This window comes from Halichondria panicea, chromosome 14, assembly GCF_963675165.1.
Source record: "Halichondria panicea chromosome 14, odHalPani1.1, whole genome shotgun sequence".
NCBI lineage: Eukaryota > Metazoa > Porifera > Demospongiae > Suberitida > Halichondriidae > Halichondria > Halichondria panicea.
Window position 1 is genome coordinate 5,983,859 of NC_087390.1, and position 19,940 is coordinate 6,003,798.

At 42.3% G+C, this 19,940-nt stretch overlaps 3 protein-coding genes across 8 annotated transcripts in view; 2 read left to right on the forward strand and 1 right to left on the reverse strand.

Moving 5' to 3' along the window:
* LOC135347788 (uncharacterized) overlaps positions 1–16,216 on the forward strand; it is a 64,496-nt gene extending 48,280 nt beyond the window's left edge. Inside the window, exons 18-20 of one of the 2 annotated variants that reach the window (XM_064545834.1) lie at positions 79–3,899; positions 4,143–4,813; positions 16,012–16,216. In XM_064545834.1, coding sequence (XP_064401904.1) covers positions 79–3,899; positions 4,143–4,813; positions 16,012–16,099 — 4,580 coding nt within the window. In that variant the 3' untranslated portion in view covers positions 16,100–16,216. Of the gene's footprint in view, positions 1–78; positions 3,900–4,142; positions 4,814–5,169; positions 5,381–16,011 lie in introns of those variants that run through there. The other variant, XM_064545835.1, reaches the window with a different exon arrangement.
* The window catches only part of LOC135347852 (uncharacterized), a 36,440-nt gene continuing 26,635 nt past the window's right edge, over positions 10,136–19,940 (forward strand). Inside the window, exons 1-5 of one of the 4 annotated variants that reach the window (XM_064545951.1) lie at positions 18,243–18,383; positions 18,850–19,021; positions 19,146–19,225; positions 19,480–19,520; positions 19,838–19,898. In XM_064545951.1, the coding sequence (XP_064402021.1) occupies positions 18,949–19,021; positions 19,146–19,225; positions 19,480–19,520; positions 19,838–19,898 (255 nt within the window). In that variant the 5' untranslated portion in view covers positions 18,243–18,383; positions 18,850–18,948. Of the gene's footprint in view, positions 10,257–10,496; positions 10,577–10,803; positions 10,845–18,242; positions 18,384–18,849; positions 19,022–19,145; positions 19,226–19,479; positions 19,521–19,837; positions 19,899–19,940 lie in introns of those variants that run through there. The other 3 variants (XM_064545953.1, XM_064545950.1, XM_064545952.1) reach the window with 3 other exon arrangements.
* On the reverse strand, positions 16,496–18,755 carry LOC135347979 (protein LSM12-like). Of its 2 annotated transcripts, none has more exons than XM_064546154.1 (4): positions 18,525–18,755; positions 18,130–18,364; positions 17,735–17,858; positions 16,496–16,735 (listed from the first exon to the last, which is right to left on the reverse strand). In XM_064546154.1, the coding sequence occupies exons 1-4, from the start codon at positions 18,631–18,633 to the stop codon at positions 16,703–16,705; spliced, it is 501 nt and encodes a 166-aa protein (XP_064402224.1). In that variant the 5' UTR covers positions 18,634–18,755; the 3' UTR covers positions 16,496–16,702. The 2 variants fall into 2 exon arrangements, with proteins under 2 accessions (XP_064402224.1, XP_064402223.1); XM_064546153.1 differs by having other exon boundaries at positions 18,130–18,367.

A 19,940-nucleotide genomic window follows, 5' to 3' on the forward strand; every position in this document is an offset into this window, starting at 1 on the left:
ACGATTTTTATTGTATCGGTAGCTATCCTTGACTGCTGTACTCCTTACTTTACGCATACTGTAATTACACATGCACAGGTGATGGAACTGCTCACACCTCCTCCACAACCTCCGTGTTCCAGCTTGGAACTGACCGCCTCCTCCAAACCACCACCATAGTCTACACTCCGAACCAAGATTTCCATGGCAACGATACAATCACTATAGCAGCCATAGACTCGGACAACAGCTATACGGAGGCTGTGATATCAGTGTCAGTTTCGTACGTTAACGACCCACCATTCTTTGGTATAACTGAACTAACCATTGTCGAGGACATGGTGATGACCTGGCGTTTACCACATGACCTACAAATCACTGATCCGGAAAATACTCTACATGCCGGCTCGTTTGAAATCATACAAAATGCTACTCTCGGGAATGTGACCTACAATATCACTATGTCCGATTCCGGTACCAATCCTGCAGTGTATGGAATCCTCACGTACTACCCACCAGAGCATTACTTCACAGACACTGAACCGGTGACCTTTGTCCTCCGAGCTTGCGATAACGACACAATGGGACCACGCCTTTGTACGGATGCTGTTATTAATATCACTATACTATCCGACAACGATGCACCTCATCTTCCACCATTAACCGTAACAATTTGCGAGGATGGTGTTTCCTTGACTACCTGCAACAGTGGCGTTAATGTTCTAAATATTTGGGAGCAGATAACGGATGTTGAAGAAGGAAGGCCACCGATGGAAAATGTATTCCTGATGGATCCTCTACCTGAGAGGGGTGTGGCTACGTACGATCCTAGTTCCGGATATATAACTTATGTGCCGCACTTGAACGATCACGGGATTGATTACATATTCTACAATGCATGTGACAGTGAGAACCACTGCAGCGCATTGAGAGGACAGATCGAAGTGACCATACTCCAAATTAACGATCCTCCACAAGCTCTCGAGTTTGTACACATTTCTCGCGAAGATGATTTCGATTTGATTTCGTTTATTGACCAAATTTCAGACATTGAAACTGCAAATTTGAGACTAGAAATTGTAACGCCTGAAGGCACATACCTTGATGAAACTACCACCTCCATAGGGGGAAATTTACGAGTTTATCATGCCCATCAGATCTTAACCTACGAGCCCCCTGCTAACTATGTCGGCCCTGACACGTTTACGTATGCCGTGTGCGATAACTGTGACCCTCGGAGGGACGATGAACTAGGGAGAGTCGATCCGGACCCAGAATGTACTCGACAAATCGAACAAAACGGTGGCACTGTATCGAGAAGTGATGGTGTCTATATCACCTGCACTCAGGCGAGCGTGACTATCGTTGTGGCAAATGTTAATGATGTACCTGTCATTGGAGATATTGCCGTGAGCACAACCAGTGAAGTTACCGTATTTCTCACACCGTTTGAGAGCTCTAGAAATATGTCCGATTTACCTACACCGTCATATTTATATCTAAGCCGTTCGACACCGGTTTTCGATTCTGATGACGAACAATTGTACCAAGCAGTTACGAATAATTTGAACTTGACACTGTATGGATTGCAATTGGACAGTGATATTAACGAAACTTCTCTCAATTTGAGAAGTTCCCCAGAAAATGGAGTGGCTTCAATTGTTACAGTCGATAATATAACAAGAATTTTGTACGTCCCTAATCCAAGTTTCAGTGGCTACGAGCAGTTTTCTTATCAGATATGTGACAAGCAACGATTCCCAATGGACGAGCCTCGCTGTGCAGAGGGTGTGGCTAGAGTTTGGGTGACGAAAGAGGGGCCGCAGATAGTGTCTGTAGTCGCTAATGGCGCTGAAACTGAAGGTGAAAGCATTCTTGATACTGACTCCAAAGTATCCGCCGGCGATTCATTTTTGATAACTTTTTCAGAGGACACTAACTTGCCACCTCATGGAGTTTTGAATACAGCATTGACTTGGGAACACATAACGAATATATTCACATTTTCTCAGCCTTTCTTCATTGACAATATCACCCCCAGCCCATTGCAGGGAGCGTGGATATCTCCCACACAGTTGCAGCTGACTATTATTGACGAGGGTTATCCCGTTCCATTCATCACTGAAGTACAGAACGGAGTAGAAGTTTCATCCGAGATTCAAATCGGACAATGGACAATATCCGTTTCTGAGACTGTTAGTCCTTGTGGTGGATTCGATGATAGGGGACAATTGCTAACGGACTTGAGTGACTACTGTCTCCAGACGGCAGACACAAACTCTTTTCATTCCAATTCTAGTTCGCCAGCATTGGAAGGGGACTTTGGACTGAAGCTACCCGATGTTAGCAACATTGTCCTGAGCAACACTGGCATTGACGACAAATTGCTGGATAGTAACGAGAAAAATTTACTAGAAGACTCACAAATTTCCATCCATTTCCAACAACCTCTCTCGTATACACAGCTGCAAAAGTACTGTCAGATGCCCGTAACAGATTTAATCGATGTTTCCAAACTTGGTTCCAATGTTGAATTACAATTAGTGGGTTGTGCTAATCTCCTAGCCGACGGTACGGTCGCTGAGGAAGTCTACGCCACTGAAATTGAATTAATGAAGCAAACTTTTACCAAAACTAGCCGAAGAAAGCGGCAAGTCACCATGGATACGGCCTCAGAGCGAGAACGAAGACAAGCCACATCCGGTGCTGCTGCTCAACCAGTAACATCTGAAATTGTACTCCAAGTTGTCAATATTGTAAATCCGACGGTGGACCCAACGAAAGATCCTCAAGGTTTCGTCAATGTTCTAACTGATAGTATCAACCAAATGACATTGGCTCAAGTCATTGCTGATAGCCACAACATCGACATACAGCTGCTACTCGGTGATGTCAGTAACGGTAACACTGCTCCACAATTAGATCCCTTCTATTATTTCGAATCTGATGACGATTTGACACCATTAATCTCCCGAGTGGTTGCATCCGATCCGGACAATGTTGACGATGTTTACGGAGCCAACGATTTGATCACCATCTTTTTCGACCGTAGTACCGATCAACCCACAGTAACCACGCGTACGGACATCGATAAAATACTGATTTTCGATCCCTCACTTGGAGCTGATTACACTGGCCTGTGGGTCAGCCCAAGCGTGCTTCAAATCACAATCGTGGACCCAGCCCTTGGTGAAAATGTTGTGCGACCTTCGACAAGCCCTCTGATCTTTAGTCTATCGTTTACGCCGAATTACTTTCACACAGGGACGGAGGTGACGTCTAGCAACGCCATACTGCCCACTCAAACTCCCTGGTGTGTCGGTGTCAACGTGTGCGGTGACCAAACTACCAACGGCGGCTCCGTTACATCGATTGGTATCTGTAACGATAATCAACAATCTTGTCGAGCCTATCAGGGATGGACGAGCCTTGAGGGCAATTTCGGAACCGGGGTACCTGTTGTGATCCCAGTTTTTCCATTCTGGTGGATCATTATAGCCATTCTTGCTATTATCGTCATTGTAGGTATCATTGTAACAGTCGTACTTGTCTATCGCTATTACAAGCGCAAGTCCGAACGCAAGGAAGCTTTGAGAGTAGTCAAGCGCTGGAAGAAAGAACAATTTACTCCTGGTGTTGAACCAGCAACACCTGGACCGAAACCGTGGGTGAAACCACCCGATGTGTCGACCATGAGGGAAAATCCTGATCCATTCAATATCTTCAAGAGATTGCCTGAGGTGGTTCCAAGACCTGCTACAGCTCTTACAGAAGTTGAAAACTTGCCTCCTGTTCCTCAGCAGCCATTCAAGCCGCGAGGTGGAGCTAGTATTCGTCCATCGCTAAGCAGTTTGGGTACTGCTCCACCATTGCCTAGGATCAGTCGGACTATTAGTGGAGCATCACTACCTCCAGCACTGGTGAGTTAGACGGTATGTGGTTTAGGGTATGTGGTTAGGGTATTGGTGGGTATGTGATTAAGGTAGATGCATGGCCGTTAGTGCAGAATGTGGAAATTGATTGTCCATGTTCACCATAATTATATATCTGTATACTACCATGCATACTATCTGCTTACTTTATTTGTTACTACCACCGTAAAAATAATAAGCAAACTATTACCACTAAGCTTCACTCCGTGTAAATGTATTTATACCATGCAGGGACTCCCCCCTCTCTCCAAGCTACCAAGCCCCACCCCCGGAGTTGCTGCTCCCGAGAGACGAACCACCCTCCCCCCACTGAGAGGTGGTGCTATTGGTACTCAAGCTCGACGTGCCCTCGGTGACACCACTCCCCATACAAGTGGTTCCACTCTTCCAGGACAACTTCTTCCACGCTCCCTACCCCCTATGAGGCTCCCACTAAGCCCCACCTCCCCCGGAGCTCCACCCTTTATCGGCAAAGGAAAAGGACCTCTCAGTGGTAGGCCTGTGATTAAGAAATCTCCACCCACTTCGTCCGAGGAAGACATTAGTGGTTCTGAAATGGTTGGTGCTGGAAGTGGATCTGCACTACCCACGATCACCTCTCCCCCCTTTAAGACCACAAGGCCCCTTCCATCTCTCGGCTTACCCCCTATTGGAGGGGCTTCCCTCCCTCCGATAAGAACATCTGGAAATGGACCCCTACTACATCAACCCATGTCCCCAGTTGCCATGCCCTCGAGGCGAACGTCAATAGATCCGTTTGCGGCTGACTCTATTGGGCCTACACGAAGGACCACCCCCTCCACACTGGGTCCCTTCTCACTGCCCACCACTCAGCTGCGGAACCCTCTCGCTCGAAGCCCACCCATTCCTCTGATGCCTGGAGCACCCCCTACAAGCCCAAGGTGAGTGTATTTCATAGCAGAGTTTGTGTGCATGGATCTGTACGACTGCTGCATGCTATGCTGCATGCGTCTGTGACAGTCTACTAATGCTACTTCAGTTTTGAGTATCTAATCCTTCATGCATGTATCCACACTATTTGCACTGCTTTGCAAAGTTGGGAAGAGCCATCAACATGATTAGTATGACCTACCTATACTAGCTATGTTTGCTAGCTTTGAGGTATAGCTAGCTAGCTAGCTGCTTCATAGGATTTGTAGTATATTAAAAATACGTGCAAATGTGGAAAACCCCACTCGTGTTGAGGTGACACTTGAGATGAATTAGTATAATTATAATGTACTTTTATCTTGTGTAGGCGTTCATTGGCGCCAGTGACTAGAGCGCTGAGTGTCGTCAGTGAGGAAGCAAAGAAGGAGACAGATGACTCACAAACGTGAGACAAAGAAACCACTGACTATAAACTAAAACTGAAAACTATGTTTATATAATTATTATAACGTAGTACTGGAAAGTGTAATTGTAGTTGCATTACTAATTATATATAATTATGCAGTTCTCTTAATTGGTATGACATAACTGAATGAAAGCATCGCGGGTGCTGATGCCTCGGTGGAGGTGCCAAAGCTATAATTATACATAACTAGCAATAATATACACATTGAAATTTAATCCTCAAAACACTGCAAAACCAGTCATCGTCAATAGCTATAAAGAAAAGCAGTCTACAAAATAAATGTTATATACTCAGATAATTTCTAGCATCAAGTTCAATTAAGCACATCTGTCCTCTCTAAAGAGACGATGTTGAGAGGCCTTTCGTTGAATGCACTATCCACCACATACTCTCCATACCGTCCCTCAATTACCGAGTCGTTCGGTTCGACTATCTCGTATATCGGACTGGCCTGGCTGTTTCCGGCGTACAGACAAGGACCATCCTCGAACTCCCAGGTTAGGTCATAGTACAAGCCGGTGAAGGATCGTTCTTCCCTAGTGCTGCTCAGATTGATGACGTAACGCTCGGGGGCAGGATCGCCGTGTCTGTCCATACCAGTGAAGGAGGTGACACTAACCTCACGGTTCCAGAGTTGACCTGTAGTGTGTAGCGTGTATGAGGGGGGGGGGAGTTACAGCACATGTAGTTTTAGCAGGCCAAAGGTTCGTATTATAAACAAAGCCATCTAGGCTGCTCGTGCAGTCCAAGCGAGATCAACAAACATTAAGTATTAGCAAATTATCACACAAGTATAATTAGAGCTTACCGATTAGACCGTGGCCATAGGAGTGCTCAACGTTAAAGCCCCTCAAAATGTTAAATGTGATCATATCGGTAGTTACGCGTCCCGTAGGTGATTCAGGATCATCCATAGTACGAGACTCACAGAACAAAAACATCTCAAGAGTCAACGTATCACAGTTAGGCACGGAGATACGAACTCTGTTGGGATAATGACGTACGGAAATATTGGCACTCATGTATTGACCGGTCGAATCAAGAGAAACACCATCCACTGAAACACTACACTCGACAACAACGTCGACCAGAATATTTCTACACTGACCATCATCGCCCACGGTACGTATATCTATTTGATTGATGACGTTTAGTCTCCTCTACTATCTATGGCTAGATACAGCTGCATAGTGTGCGTTGACGCTAATACTGTAACCAAGTTGAAGTACTTATCTGCAGCTCCCTGAATCTTGTAGCAGAAAAATGCTTGATCTGTTCCTAGAGCATCCAGGTCTTCTTGTCACACTCTGATAGGGACGGTCAAGAGAGGTTGTCCAATAGCAGGGACTATGGTACACACGACCAGCAAAACAATGCTCACAGCAGCCATGCATGGCTCCCATATGCGCTGACAGCTTTTCACTCAGTACTAAATTAACACAGAGATATACACTACAACACAGTACATGTTATATAGACGTGCAGTGCATGACCATAATTATCTTATAGGTGACCACATTGCTTCCACTTCTCAAGAATTGCATGCTGTGTACTGCATATTTCCTGGAACTTATTGTGGCTAGACTATATCACTTCTATAATTTTGCAGGAAATAATTTTATGCTTAGTTTAATTTCATATACTGGTAGTCATGAATAAAGTAGAGATACTATATACATTATCAACTGCTACAGCATGCCATGGCACAGAAGTCAGTCAATATACAGTATACTATAGGTCTAGATCTCTATTATTAATAGTGCATGACCACATGCATGCATGATAGGTGCATGACCATTACCACTTCTCAAGAATTGCTGGGTACTACTACAGGCAACTGCATACTTTTCTGGGAACTTTCATATCTGCCTGGCAATCATTCCATGCATGCATGCACTTTGCAATCTCCAACATGCATATAATATAATAATATACATGCAATGCATGCACGTACGATTTTCCTTAATTACCGGATCGTTATATATAGGCTCACTCTATCCGACAGTCTTGAACTTCCATCATGCACATGAGGTCATATATATATAAGTATACAAGTGGGTGAATGATCATTCTTTCCCGGCCGGAAATGGGGATGCCAGTGAGGTTGATAACGTAACGCGTGGGGGCGAGATTAGATCTACACATTCTGTCCACACCAGTGAAGGCTGTATAACACTATGCGCGTGTATATATTATGTTTGTGTCACTGCATGGGAGGTGGGGAAAGAGGTTAAAAGTTGGGATCAGTGGGGAACACAGTTGATTCAGAAGACCAGTCAAAAATTAATGTTGGATACATTAACTAACCTGCTTATTTTTATGGAGCTATATATATAGCTATAGCTGGACTTGCAAAACAAGGAGAAGCCCTTTTGGGGGACTGAATCTTCGTGAAACTTCACATTCATGATAGTTTTGGCGAGTTATTGTAATTTGTGATCACTAATTTAATAAAAGCACCGCGGGTGCTGATGCCTCGGTGGAGCTATAGGTGTCAATTAAAGCTACAGAAAATAAAGCTACTAACTATTAGCAATACTTTTTATACACACATTATATCAGATGAACATTTTTGCATTGCTGCATATAGAGGTTCAAATGACCACACCCCTACAGTAGAGAGGTTTCAATACCGTGTAAACCAATTTTCGAGGCACTAAATTTCGTGTTACTCAAAAATAACTCGCCTTAAATCAAATTGTTGTGTACAGCACTCAACTATTCGATTTAAGGCGAGTTATTTTCGAGTAACACGTTAACAGTTCTTTTTGTCCTCTTGAAACTTCAGTACCTACGAGTGTGTGTGTGTGTACAATAATGAAGTGGAATTGCAAAGAAGGAAACAGTAAATATACATGTAACTATTAAAATATCAGCTACTAGAGAAGCAGCTAAATGTGGACATCAATAATTGACATCAATATAATTATATGAATAAATGCAACAACAACGTTGCCTATAGGATCAGTCGGACAATTAGTGGAGCCTCACTACCTCCAGCACTGCATGGTGAGTTAGAGGGTATGTGGTTTAGGGTATGTGCATGGTTAGGGTATTAATGGGGATGTGATTAAAGTACATGCATGAATATTAGTATATTTTACAGTGGATGAATGTTTATAGTTTGTAGTCGCCAGTACTACCATTATAATATAATTCTTTTCACTTTCTTGTTGGGCCAGAAAATAATTATACAATCACTTCAACAAGCAACTTCTATATACCATGTTAGGTTTCACTTCTATTGTATCAACCATGCAGGGACTCCCCCCTCTGTACAACCTACCAAGCCCCACCCCCGGAGTTCTGCTCCTGAGAGACGAACCACCCTCCCCCCACGCTATCAATTAAGGAGGCTGTTCCAATCATAGAGGCAATGCAGCTACAAGCAAGCTGATGACTATATGGAAGTATACCCTCTATTGAGGCTCTAAACAATAGAATAGCTGTGTATTCTGCTCTCTTTGTTAGGCAGAACTATTACTTTCTATATAAATTATTACCTATGGTGTTTGTATATTCTCAGCAGTTGTACATGTAATGAATACCACATCTTTGCCAAAGTAAAATTAATAATTACACTTTACTAAGAGCTATATAGTATTTTACTATCTACAAAATGAGTCTGTTCCTCTCTTACTATTATGTTAGGGACTCAACCGTTGAAATTATTGAGTATTGCTGGGAGAAGAAGAGACTGGGGATACTGCTTCTCTGCCACTTCCTCCTCACCGTCCTCCTCCTCCATAGCAGCGACCTCCTCCTCCAACTCCAATGCCATCTTCTGCAGCATCTCATTCAACTCTTCTCCAGTAGAATCCATATAATCGGGTTGTCGTCTGGGAGTGGGTGGGAGACACTCGACAAAGCCTTGCAAAATCCTTCTCAAGTTGAACCCCTCAATATCCACTTCATAAGATGGCCGATTATCCCTGCGGCCGATCTTCTGCAAAGCACATCCAGCAGTGTTCAAGATCTGAAAGAATTTAGACTTGAATCCATTGATTCTGGCCAGTTCTTCTTTGTCTTGATCGGTGAGGAGTGGTTTGCTGTGCACACTCACAAGCACAGCAAGCAAAGTAAGAGCAATGTAAAGCTTCATTCTTCGTTTGAATTCTTGACTCGATCTTCTTTCACAAAAAATGAACAGAATTTGTTCGGTAGAAGTATATAAATTCTCAATGTTGTCACTTGACAAATGAAATGTTATCTTGTATTTAGTTTCGGTTTCCTGAAAATTTTCCAAAATGATAATAAGCCTTGGGAAATAACTGTTGAATAGAGTCAACGTCAATTATTAATTTTATAAGATAGTGAGTTTTCACAAATAGTACATCAGCTGGCCTTCACAATTAATGCATTTTAATTATCATGGGCATTCGGTATCAATGGTGGTTATAGTGTCTTTCAGCCCTCGGGCGTAAGTGCTATAATGAGTAATGGTGTTTTTGACTTGAACCGGCATGTACCTTAATTCAGTGTACATGTACATATACACTGAATTCAGGTATACGTGCATGATTGCCCCTACCTATATAGATAAGGTAAAAGGTGTATAGATACGGCAAGAGCAGATCACATGGAAATTATATATATGGGACTCAACAAAACAACTGCATGCACAAAAATTAACGGCAATATAACTAGAATGATGAAACTGTTTGTCAGCCAGTTCCTCAGCTTTGTCTCCCTCCACCTCCTCCACCTGCTGCCATGAACAGTTAGCTCCCTCACTAAATCACTCTCAACCTCTCAGCTTTATCCCCACTCTCAATCTCACCAATACATGAAAGAATTTTTGCCGGAACTAGTATAGCCTCCTTCACCGGCCGCGGCCTTCACTTCCCTGAGTGAAGTGCGGCCTGGGATCGAGGCTATTCTGAATAAGAAGCTTCAGTTCAAATGTTCAACTTGTGACATGTCTCTGGTATCTAGATTCGAAGATATTGAGGCCACCACGGAGGTGCTCTCTCTTGGCTTAGAAGGAGGTAAGCTTGTCAATTTGGTCATGAGTTTTGATAGCCATACAGCATACATGTATAGCGCATACTACCGTACCGTAAGTGATGTACGCCACGTCATATCATATGTCAGCATCAGCATACTTTTTGAGTTTCCTAAAAGAAGCGCCTACCGTTGCTGTTATTTTTTCTGGCGCTTATAAAAGGCCTTTTTGAGACATCAAGGCAATTTTTGGTTTTCTCTCTCTCTCTCTCTCTCTCTCTCAGAGTTTGCTCAGTTTATCAACCAACCGATGAACTTGAGGAACCAACTACTGGCAGAGAACAACGAGCTGTGTACTCTTAGGGTGAGAAATATATCTGATAACTTGTGTGATAGCTTAGTAAGTAATTGTGTTGACGCCAAAAAAACTTAAAGCCTTAGGGTCACTTTTAACGTCATTACCCCCCCCCCAAACCTAACGTCATAATGAAGTTAAGAAATGCAAAAGTTAGTCCCCTTAGAACGACATGTGTACTGTAGCTAGTAGACACTAAAAGTCTTGTGTGTTGATTATGGCTCGTTATATTGCAGACTCAGACTGAAACGGATAAGGTGAAGCTGAGACATGCAAGGTAAATTTGTCAACTACAGCTTAACTTTTGCTTTCATCATGTTTTATTGCTTGTGCAGGAGCTCGTTCGATTATCAAATGAAAAAAAGACTTGAAGCTGAAGAAAACCTCAAGCAACATGTGGGTTGAGTGATACGTCGGTGGTGGTGGTTGGTACTAACCACCTCTAGACAATTTCTTAGTCCTGAGTTTACCATACGTAATAGCAAGAGTTCATTAGGAAGAGTACGCAACTCCACTTAAAACCATAGTAGGCGTTTCTTCAAACTTACGTCGCAACCACATGCTGTTATAAACTTAGCCTCGATTCCAGGCCGCTCTCAGTTGAGAAAGACGGCCTGGTATACACTGTCTGCGCATGCGTCAGTTGCCCCAAGATTCTTGGGGATCGAGATATCTTAGTAAATTAGTCAGTATATTGTATATTTTACAATGATGTCATTGCACAAATCACAGCAGTTTTAATAAAATAACACAGCTACTTACAACATTTACGACCTAGACTAGTGACTAGTTTTGTTGTGATGGCTTCTACTTCTGTTTTGCTCTTGCTCAAGCTCTCTCCAGTGTTGAAAAGTCAGATTTTGTCTTCTTTTGTACTGTGGTAGAGTGGTAGGCGTTTTTCTGTCAGTACCGACCGGCTCTGGCAAATCTACTTGCTTCCAGATGCTTGTTTGATGCCATCTCAGTAAGATCAGTGCTCCTCGTATAAGCTGCGCCTAGAGTTGTGATGGCGATTTCTCTCTCTTGACACTAAATAGTTTAATCAACCACGTGGGTGACCATAGTACAAAAGGTTAATTGATAAATTACAAAGAGTTTTACTAACAAATTTACTATTGAATCCACCCACGCACAAACGGTGGTTACCAGGCCCTCTAGTGAGAGGGGCTGGGATCGAGGCTATTATAAACTGTGAAATCAAATTTGCAATGAACACAAACAGTAACATTATCACTAATGTTATTCATTTACAACTGCCAGTAGGAAAGGCAATGAATAACATAGTCACTCATTGCCTTTCCTGCTAGTTGCGGTTACTACAGGCAGTATCTGTGACGTAAGATTGGAGGAATGCTTTTTGTGTACAGCTATTGGAGTTGCGTACTCTTCCTAATGAACTCTTGGTAATAGGCTTGGCAAATTTGTGTGTTATTTTGAAAATAGCCCCCACGTTGAAACTTGTGTGCACATCACTGGGCCCAGTTATGGCCTGTAATTATAACTGAAAGGTGCCTTCAAATTGTGTCTGTACTACATGTATGATACATGTGCCTCTAATTGTTTGCCCAGTTAAGGAGTATAAATCTATAATAGGTATGCATCGAATAAGTTCTTAGTTCGTTGTACTGTTTTAGTAGTGTCCCTCTTATACTGTTTTCATTGTATTGTAGTTGTTTTTGCTAACTTATTTTTATCTCTCAGCGTTTTGTTTACGATTAACAACACTCCTATCAATGTTTAACACACGCTTTTATCCAGGAAGTGTTTGAGGACAACTATCTCAAGTCCCCCACTGCTGTAAAGAGGAGGAGTTTGGTCAGCAGCTGTCGCTCACCCTCTAACATTCTCCTGGACGTCACCAACACACATGAGGTACATTTAATCTTTAACCAGTACACATACCGAGGCCATGTATTGTAGTGCTATGTTTATGTACTGTACAGGATGCTCAAGTATCCATCTTGAGGGATGGCAAACGCTGGAAGAGAGTGAGTGTACAGTAACAGAGTCAGTGTGTGTAGTCAGAGATTAGTGTTGCTCTGAGTGTTTGATGTTGCAGCTACTGTGAGTACTGGTTGGTGTTTTTAAATCACTTTCTCTTTCTTTCTCTCCTCTGTGTCCAGCGTCGTACTGCCACCAAGAGGAGATCCAATGTGAGTAGTGTAATGGGAGGTTGGACATGGTCAAAAGGTGCACTAGAAGGCTAGCTATTGGTAGCTGCAAGAGTGAGAAGAGAGCTGCAAGGCTGCTGATGGCAGCCATTAATTAGACTTGAACTTTGGCATCGGTTAACAACAATCATGGTCGATCATTACCCACTCTTTGAGTTTGCAAGCAGCATGCAAATTAAAAAATGTTCATTATGTGTATAAAATTAAGCTACCGTATAGCGTGTAATTTTCGTGGGGCAAAATATTTTCGTGGTTGGAGGTCTGACCACGAATATTTTACCCACGAATGAAGCGACCTTGCCTACCTTTACCTGCATTGCAAGCTCCAACCACGAACATATTACCCACGAAATGTCTCAATGTTGCTGAACCACGAATATTTTGTCCCCCGAAAATTACCCGCTATACGGTATTAGTAGCTTTATGTTATGTAGCTTTGGCATCTCCACCGAGGCATCAGCACCTGCGGTGCTTTCATTATTTAAGCTTCAAATTAATTGGGCTTGCTAATCTCATAGCTACAGCAATTTACACGTATCATTATCACCCAATTCCTCCATGCACACAGAGTGGCAATGCAGTCAATAAGATACCACCATTAGACAAGCACTTCAAGAAACCACCTCCACTCAAGAATCGCCGTACACCCAGCAAACAACACCTCAAGCAAATGGCCTCAGGGAGTGGAGAAGACGAGGAGATGGACGGTGAGTATGGGTGTGGTGTGTGGTGGGTGGATAAATACAATTCTATAGGCTAGGATTGTCTGAGCTGGCAAGCCCTATTGAGTCATTGGCTATGACTGTGCATTAGGTTGTGTTGTTAACCCAAGGCGCGTGGGCGGCCACGGGCTATAGTAGTCGTTTGGTTTGTTTGTGACAGGATCTACTCACCTGGATGCCACAGCACTGCGTTTACAGCATGGATAGCCTTTGTACAACAAGTTATTAGTTTTAATAGTGACAGAATTTCATGTTAAACCTTCGTTGTCAAATAAAAACGAGCAAAAGCTAAGAAGCTTGTGACTGGGTCTGCTTACCTGGATGCTCTAGCACTGCGTTTACAGCATGGGTAGCCTCCACACAACAAGTCAGTACTTCTAATAGTGGCAGCTTTCAGTGTTAGAGCTTCGTTGTCTAATAAAAGCGAGCAAAATGTAGCTTGAACAGAACTTACACACTCCGCCACATGCGTTACTATAACTGAAGTGATCCTGTACCAGGTCCAGGAACAATGGAACAGGGTCACTAAAGTAGAAAGCTTGCTTTAGTTGACTGGGATCCTACTCCATGTAGGACCTGGATACTTCTCTGAGACTCCAGGCTTCTTTGCTGTGATCCTAATCCACAGTGCATATATCTATAATACCACTATCTGTTCTCAAATGTTTCAGCATACCTCCAGTCTGGTTTAGTTTTATTGCTCCTGAGTTGCTGTGCAAGTCATACGTGATAACAACATCACTATATGCACTGCATTATATCACTCTTCTGGTTTCTTTATAATCATGTCACCAGCCGAGGGTTTGCACTTCAGTGTTCTAGTTCATATGGTTAGCTTCGTGTGTTTTCAGCTTTATGACAGTTACTGTTTACATTCAACATTAATTTTCTCTAAACTTGTGATGCATATTAATTTATGAAGTATAATCTCTGCAGTGATCATCTGAATGCTTTCACTGTCATAACTGTACCCTCTAGAGTATTACAGTCAGGTTGTGGGATGTGATAGCCCGAAGTCTCCATAGCATGTGTTTGGACCTGTGTTAGCAGGCCACCCTCTATAATACAGCCACTGTTGATCTGTCCAAGGGTGACGACTACACAATATACAAATGCCCCCTGCATTGCTGTACCCCCCACAGCTATAGACCTTACCACACCTCCTCCCTCTGAGAGTGTCATGGTAACCCCCACAGCCCCACCCCTCTATCCTGTGCTGCCATCAGCAGAGTCACCTCTTTCCTTAGGTGTGTGGAGTGTGCGTGTTTGTGTGTGTGTGTGTGTGTGTGCGTGTGCGTGTGTGTGTTTGTGTGTGTGTGGGTGGGTGTGGGTGTGCGCGTGCGTGCGTGTGTTTGATTATCAAATAATTCTGTTTGTGTTTTATTCACAGACCTCCCTGGTGTTGAGGTATTAGCTCGCACTACCGTTATTGTCACCAACTCATCCCAAACATTCGTCTGGGATGGCTATGGGTTCAAGCTCACCATACCCCAGGGCTCTCTGCCAGCTGGTGTTGACAAGTGTCGACTAGACATCGTGGCCAGTGTAGCTGGACAGTACCAGTTTCCTGACAATCTCCAGTTGGTCAGCGGTATCTTCTGGGTACATACTTATCCTTCGGATCGATTTCAACAGCACCTGACAGTCGAGATACAGCACTGTGCCAAGATGACCAGCTCCACCAAGCTCTTATTTGTGAGAGCATGTTGCTCCCAAAAGCATCTTCCATACACATTTGAGGTAGTAGACAGTCATGCATCATTCTCAGAGCATAACTCATATGGGGTGCTAGAAATCAATCATTTCAGTGGATATGGTATTACTGCCGAAATAACAGAAGGAGTAGCAGCAGAACGACACTACATTGCAAGCCTTTACTATTTTGAGGTGTCTCCTTCTATTTCAAGAATTCATTTTGTAGTAACTTGGAATACTGACATTCACAGTGAGGTATAGGGCTTAATTTTCTCCTATATTATAAAATTGATTTCATTATTCAGGCTGTGGATCAGCACTACAAAAAGAAGCGTGCAGTCTTGGAACAGTACTCAGCCTTGGAGTTCGAAAAAGATAGAATTTCCCTGAAAATAGAGGATGCAAGTGGTTGGGAAATAAAGGGCAAGTTGGGTCGTCGCCCGGTAGAAACCGGGCGACGCCCCAACTTGATTATGTACTTGAGAAGGAGTATGATGACTTCAAAATTTAGGGAAATTACTAACTGAATTGTAAGAAAATATACGAAAAGTCCCCCAAGAGGGAATCGAACCCACGCCTAATCTATTATCTGATGCCTGGAGCACTACAAGCCCAAGGTGAGTGTATTTCATGGCAGGGTTTGTGTGAATAGATTATTATGTGTAACAATGATTGCATGTGCAAAATGTACGAAATAATCTTGCATGGTGGCATCAATGGAATTTCCTGGGTACCAAGTCTAATCGTTCATGCATATAAACTTGTTTTGTAAAAAGAGGAGCTTTAGCATTTGTTGTGCAGTAGCTGTTTCGTAGGATCTGTATATAATGTAACTTTCATCTCTTGTCTCTTGTAGGGGTTCATTGGCGCCAGTGACTAAGGAGAGGGTGCTGAGTGTCGTCAGTGAGGAAGCAAAGAAGGAGACAGACGACTCACAGACATGAGACGAAGGAATCACTGATCACTAAACTAAACTAAAACTGAAACTAGGTTTTAGAAGTGAAATATTACTTTAATTAGTTGTGTGCAGGAGTTCTCCTATATATTTTTTAATTACTGAAGTTTATTCTTAAATAAGTATACACGTAGACCAAATATTTTCATTACATATACTGTACGGGTAGAAAATTTCGAGGGTGTAAATTTTCGTGCAATTCTCTTATTTGGAAAATTTCGCGGGTAGTAAATTTCGTGGAGTTAGGGTGTGTCACTATCTTGCATGCGTAAACAAAGCCTTTCGCGGGTTTTAATTTTCGTGTTCTGCAGCCACCCACGAAAAACACGAAATTAAAAACACCTCGAAATTTTATACCCGTACAGTATAACAATTTATAAAGAAACATGTAATAGCACGTGTATAATTATTATAGAGGAAGTACAGGAAATAACAATGTACAAGTTGTGACTAGTTATAAGACACGACATGTCATGTGATACAATACAAAACAGCAAAGCATGTGTTGTATAGAAAGAAATGTGGTATATGAGTGTTCAGTATACTATGGAGTTATTATAAGATGGTTCATGTGTGCAGAGAGATAGTTCAGTCAGTTCTTTTTGTCCTCTTGAAACTTCCGTACCTATGAGTGGGTGTGTGTGTGTGTACAATAATGAAGTGGAATTGCCGCAAAGAAGGAAAGTAAGTACATGTAACTATCAGAATCAGCTAATTATGGAGTGTGATTTACCAGTAATTAAATAGAGAAAACAGCGCTAAATGAAAACAGTGCTAAATGAGGACATCAATTACCTTACAAACAGTATATTGGCGAATTTCTTTTCGTATTGTAGAGGCTGAGTATCAATCATACGAAGGGCAAGTTGGGTCGTCGCCCGGTAGAAACCGGGCGACGCCCCAACTTGATTATGTACTTGAGAAGGAGTATGATGACTTCAAAATTTAGGGAAATTACTAACTGATTTGTAAAGAAATATACGAAAAGTCCCCCAAGAGGGAATCGAACCTACGCCTAATCTATCATCTGATCTACTAAGCCACCACCTTAACCACTAAGCCGCACCTATTCTGTCCCTAGTGGATTGCAGACTTGCAGTGCACTTGTGAAAGAAAATTGCCATGTAGTATAATTATAATTATCATAATTTCATTCTAACATGTACAGTACATATATGTAATACATGTAAAGCTTGCTCTTTTGTTAGCTAGGTCCAAACTGAAATAGATACCTATGATAGTATTCTTGAAAAGCTTAGTATGTACATGTACAATGTATCTGCATGAAATACATTTCAAGAATGCTTGCAATGATTTGACTTGACTTGTATACATGTAATTGTTTAGGGGGAGAGGGCAAGCCTAGAGAGAATTAAAGAGAGTCTGCCGAAATGGTTATCAGTTCAGTTTGCTTTCTACATGTTACCTAAAACAGTACAGTGGAACCCTCTATAACGGACACCTTTGAGGAGCCATGTTTTGGCCACTATACAGAGGTGGCCTTGAGTGGCTGTTTTATACACACGTGCAAGAGAGGGTAGGCTTAGAAATTATTATCTATTGTGGTTTTGCTGTAGAGCAATTCTCTGTTGCAAGTGCACTGTAACCCACAGTAATAGCTCACCAACTTCTGAATCCTAGCCAGGAGACTGTTGGAACCCGTACAACTGTCAGGTGTATAAGGAGGGGAGATCCTGACATCACTCAATATCACTATATCACTGCTCTTCCACCGAGTGTCACTGTAACTGTGTGTGTGTGTGTGTGTGTGTGTGTGCGTGCGTGTGTGTGTGTGTGTGTGCGTGTGCGTGCGTGTGTGTCCATGGATAATAATATCCTTATCCGAGAACGAAAAATTTGGCAAGCTACTTTCGGGGAGGCCATAACTTCACTAAAAAGTAATATTAAGATGCATTGTGTAGCACTAGACAAGGCTTATCATGACATGCTCAGATTAAAGTTATGTAACGTACTAAACCTGTAATGGACCGATTTTGAAAGGCTAGATACGGTACTTACAGTTTTGCCAAAGAGTCGAACAGCTGTTGGGCCTCATCTGAAACATTAACCCCTCGGCTCTCGGTTTTCTTCCGTTTAGCGACAACGTTTTGCTCCAATCTTTGTTGCACCTTCTGCAGGTTAATGGCCGGGAGGTTTGTGGGTGCGGTGAGCTGGGTGTGGCCTGATATTTTGAGATCTGACACATGGTGAAGATTGATAATCTGGACGGAATCTCCAACAGAGTCAGTGGTTTCTTCTGAACGTTAGATAAGGTAAATAATTAATTTATATATTAATTATAAGAACGCTATGACACCATCAAAAAACATTTATGTAGTACATGTATGTAACAAATTGTTGACAATAAGCGTATTGATTGTGAATGTAATTAAGAATTATGTTCGGAAGGATACTGATGATGACAACTTTCGTCTTCTCGTCCATAGCAATCACACTTCCCCTCAAATCATCTCCCCGACTGGTGGTACATGTCAGCAGAGCTCCTCCTGGTGGTACTGCCATTATAGCCCGGCCACTCTCTCTAACTCTAGCTCTTTAGGCAGGCACAGTAGTCCAGTATATATACAGTACAGTGCATGCATGCAGTAGATCAGATAGTAGGAGCATTATATAGAAATAAGTAATGGATTTTGCCCTTTGACCCCTTCCTTTCTTAGGGTGCAAAGGACTGTAAACTGGGTGTGGCCTATAATTTTCTGGTGCAAAATTTGAATTTAGGTCGCGGCGAGGAAACCACTCGTTTGATGTCCGGAGATTGAACAAGAAGCGAAGACGTTTTCTATTGCTCTCCAAGAAACCTCAGTTCAAATATTCAACATGTCTACTCTGGTATCTAGGTTCGATGATATTGTGGCCTCCACAAATGTGCTCTGTTCTGGCTTAGAAGGAGGTAAGCTTGTCAAGTTGGTCATGTTTTGTTTATAGCCATGTGGATACTATAAAAATGCATAGCTAGCTAGCTAGAGAGCATGTGTACTGTTTTCTTATGTTTGAATATTCTCTCTCTGTCTCAGAGTTTGCTCAGTTTATCAACCAACCGATTAACTTGAGGAACCGACTACTGGCAGAGAACAACGAGCTGTGTGCTCTCAGGGTGAGAAATATGTGACAACTTGTGTGACAGCTACATGTATTAGCCTATTGACATTGATATTGACCTAAAGATAGGCAATTGTGCATATTGTATAAAAATTATGCTCTTTTCAGTGACAACAATAATATTGTCTTGACGCCATGCCATAAAAAGAATTTTTACTCTAGCACATGTGACCCCAAAAAATTCCATTTAAAGCCTTATACCTGTGTGTTAACTATGAGTTGTGCTAACTCAAGTGTGTTTTATCACAGACTCAGACTGAGACAAATGAGGTGAAGCTGAGGCATGCAAGGTAAATTAATGAAATTGTTAATTGTAGGATTTCATGAATCTGCTCAGTCAATACTCGGAGGATATGCATCCCCAGTATATCCTCCGCTACCATGGTTACATACCCGTTAGCTACGCCTTAGAGTAACGACGGTAGCAGATGATGTACATGTATAGGTGCATATTCTCCTTATGTTTAGTATATCCTATGTACATGTAGAGAGAGAAAAATTATAAATTGTGATTGTCAGTACAGTGTACATTGTTTATGTTGATCAACTATATATAGCCTAAGGTTTTGCTTTCATCATGTGATGCGTGGTTTTGTTGCTTGTGCAGGAGTTCGTTCGATTATCAAATGAAAAAGAGACTTGAAGCTGAAGAGAACCTCAAGCAATATGTGAGTGGACGATTAGTTAATCAGGGATGTGCCCACACTGGT

Bases quoted from the DNA above. Each gene is read 5' to 3' on its own strand.
- LOC135347979 (XM_064546153.1), bottom strand. From the start codon at position 18,633: ATGGCAGTACCACCAGGAGGAGCTCTGCTGACATGTACCACCAGTCGG. The intron at 18,368-18,524 runs GTATCCTTCCGA...TCTAACGTTCAG, and splicing joins GACGAAAGTTGTCATCATCA to AAGAAACCACTGACTCTGTT. The intron at 16,736-17,734 runs GTGAGCTATTAC...ACCCACTCATAG, and splicing joins TGGCTAGGATTCAGAAGTTG to GTACGGAAGTTTCAAGAGGA.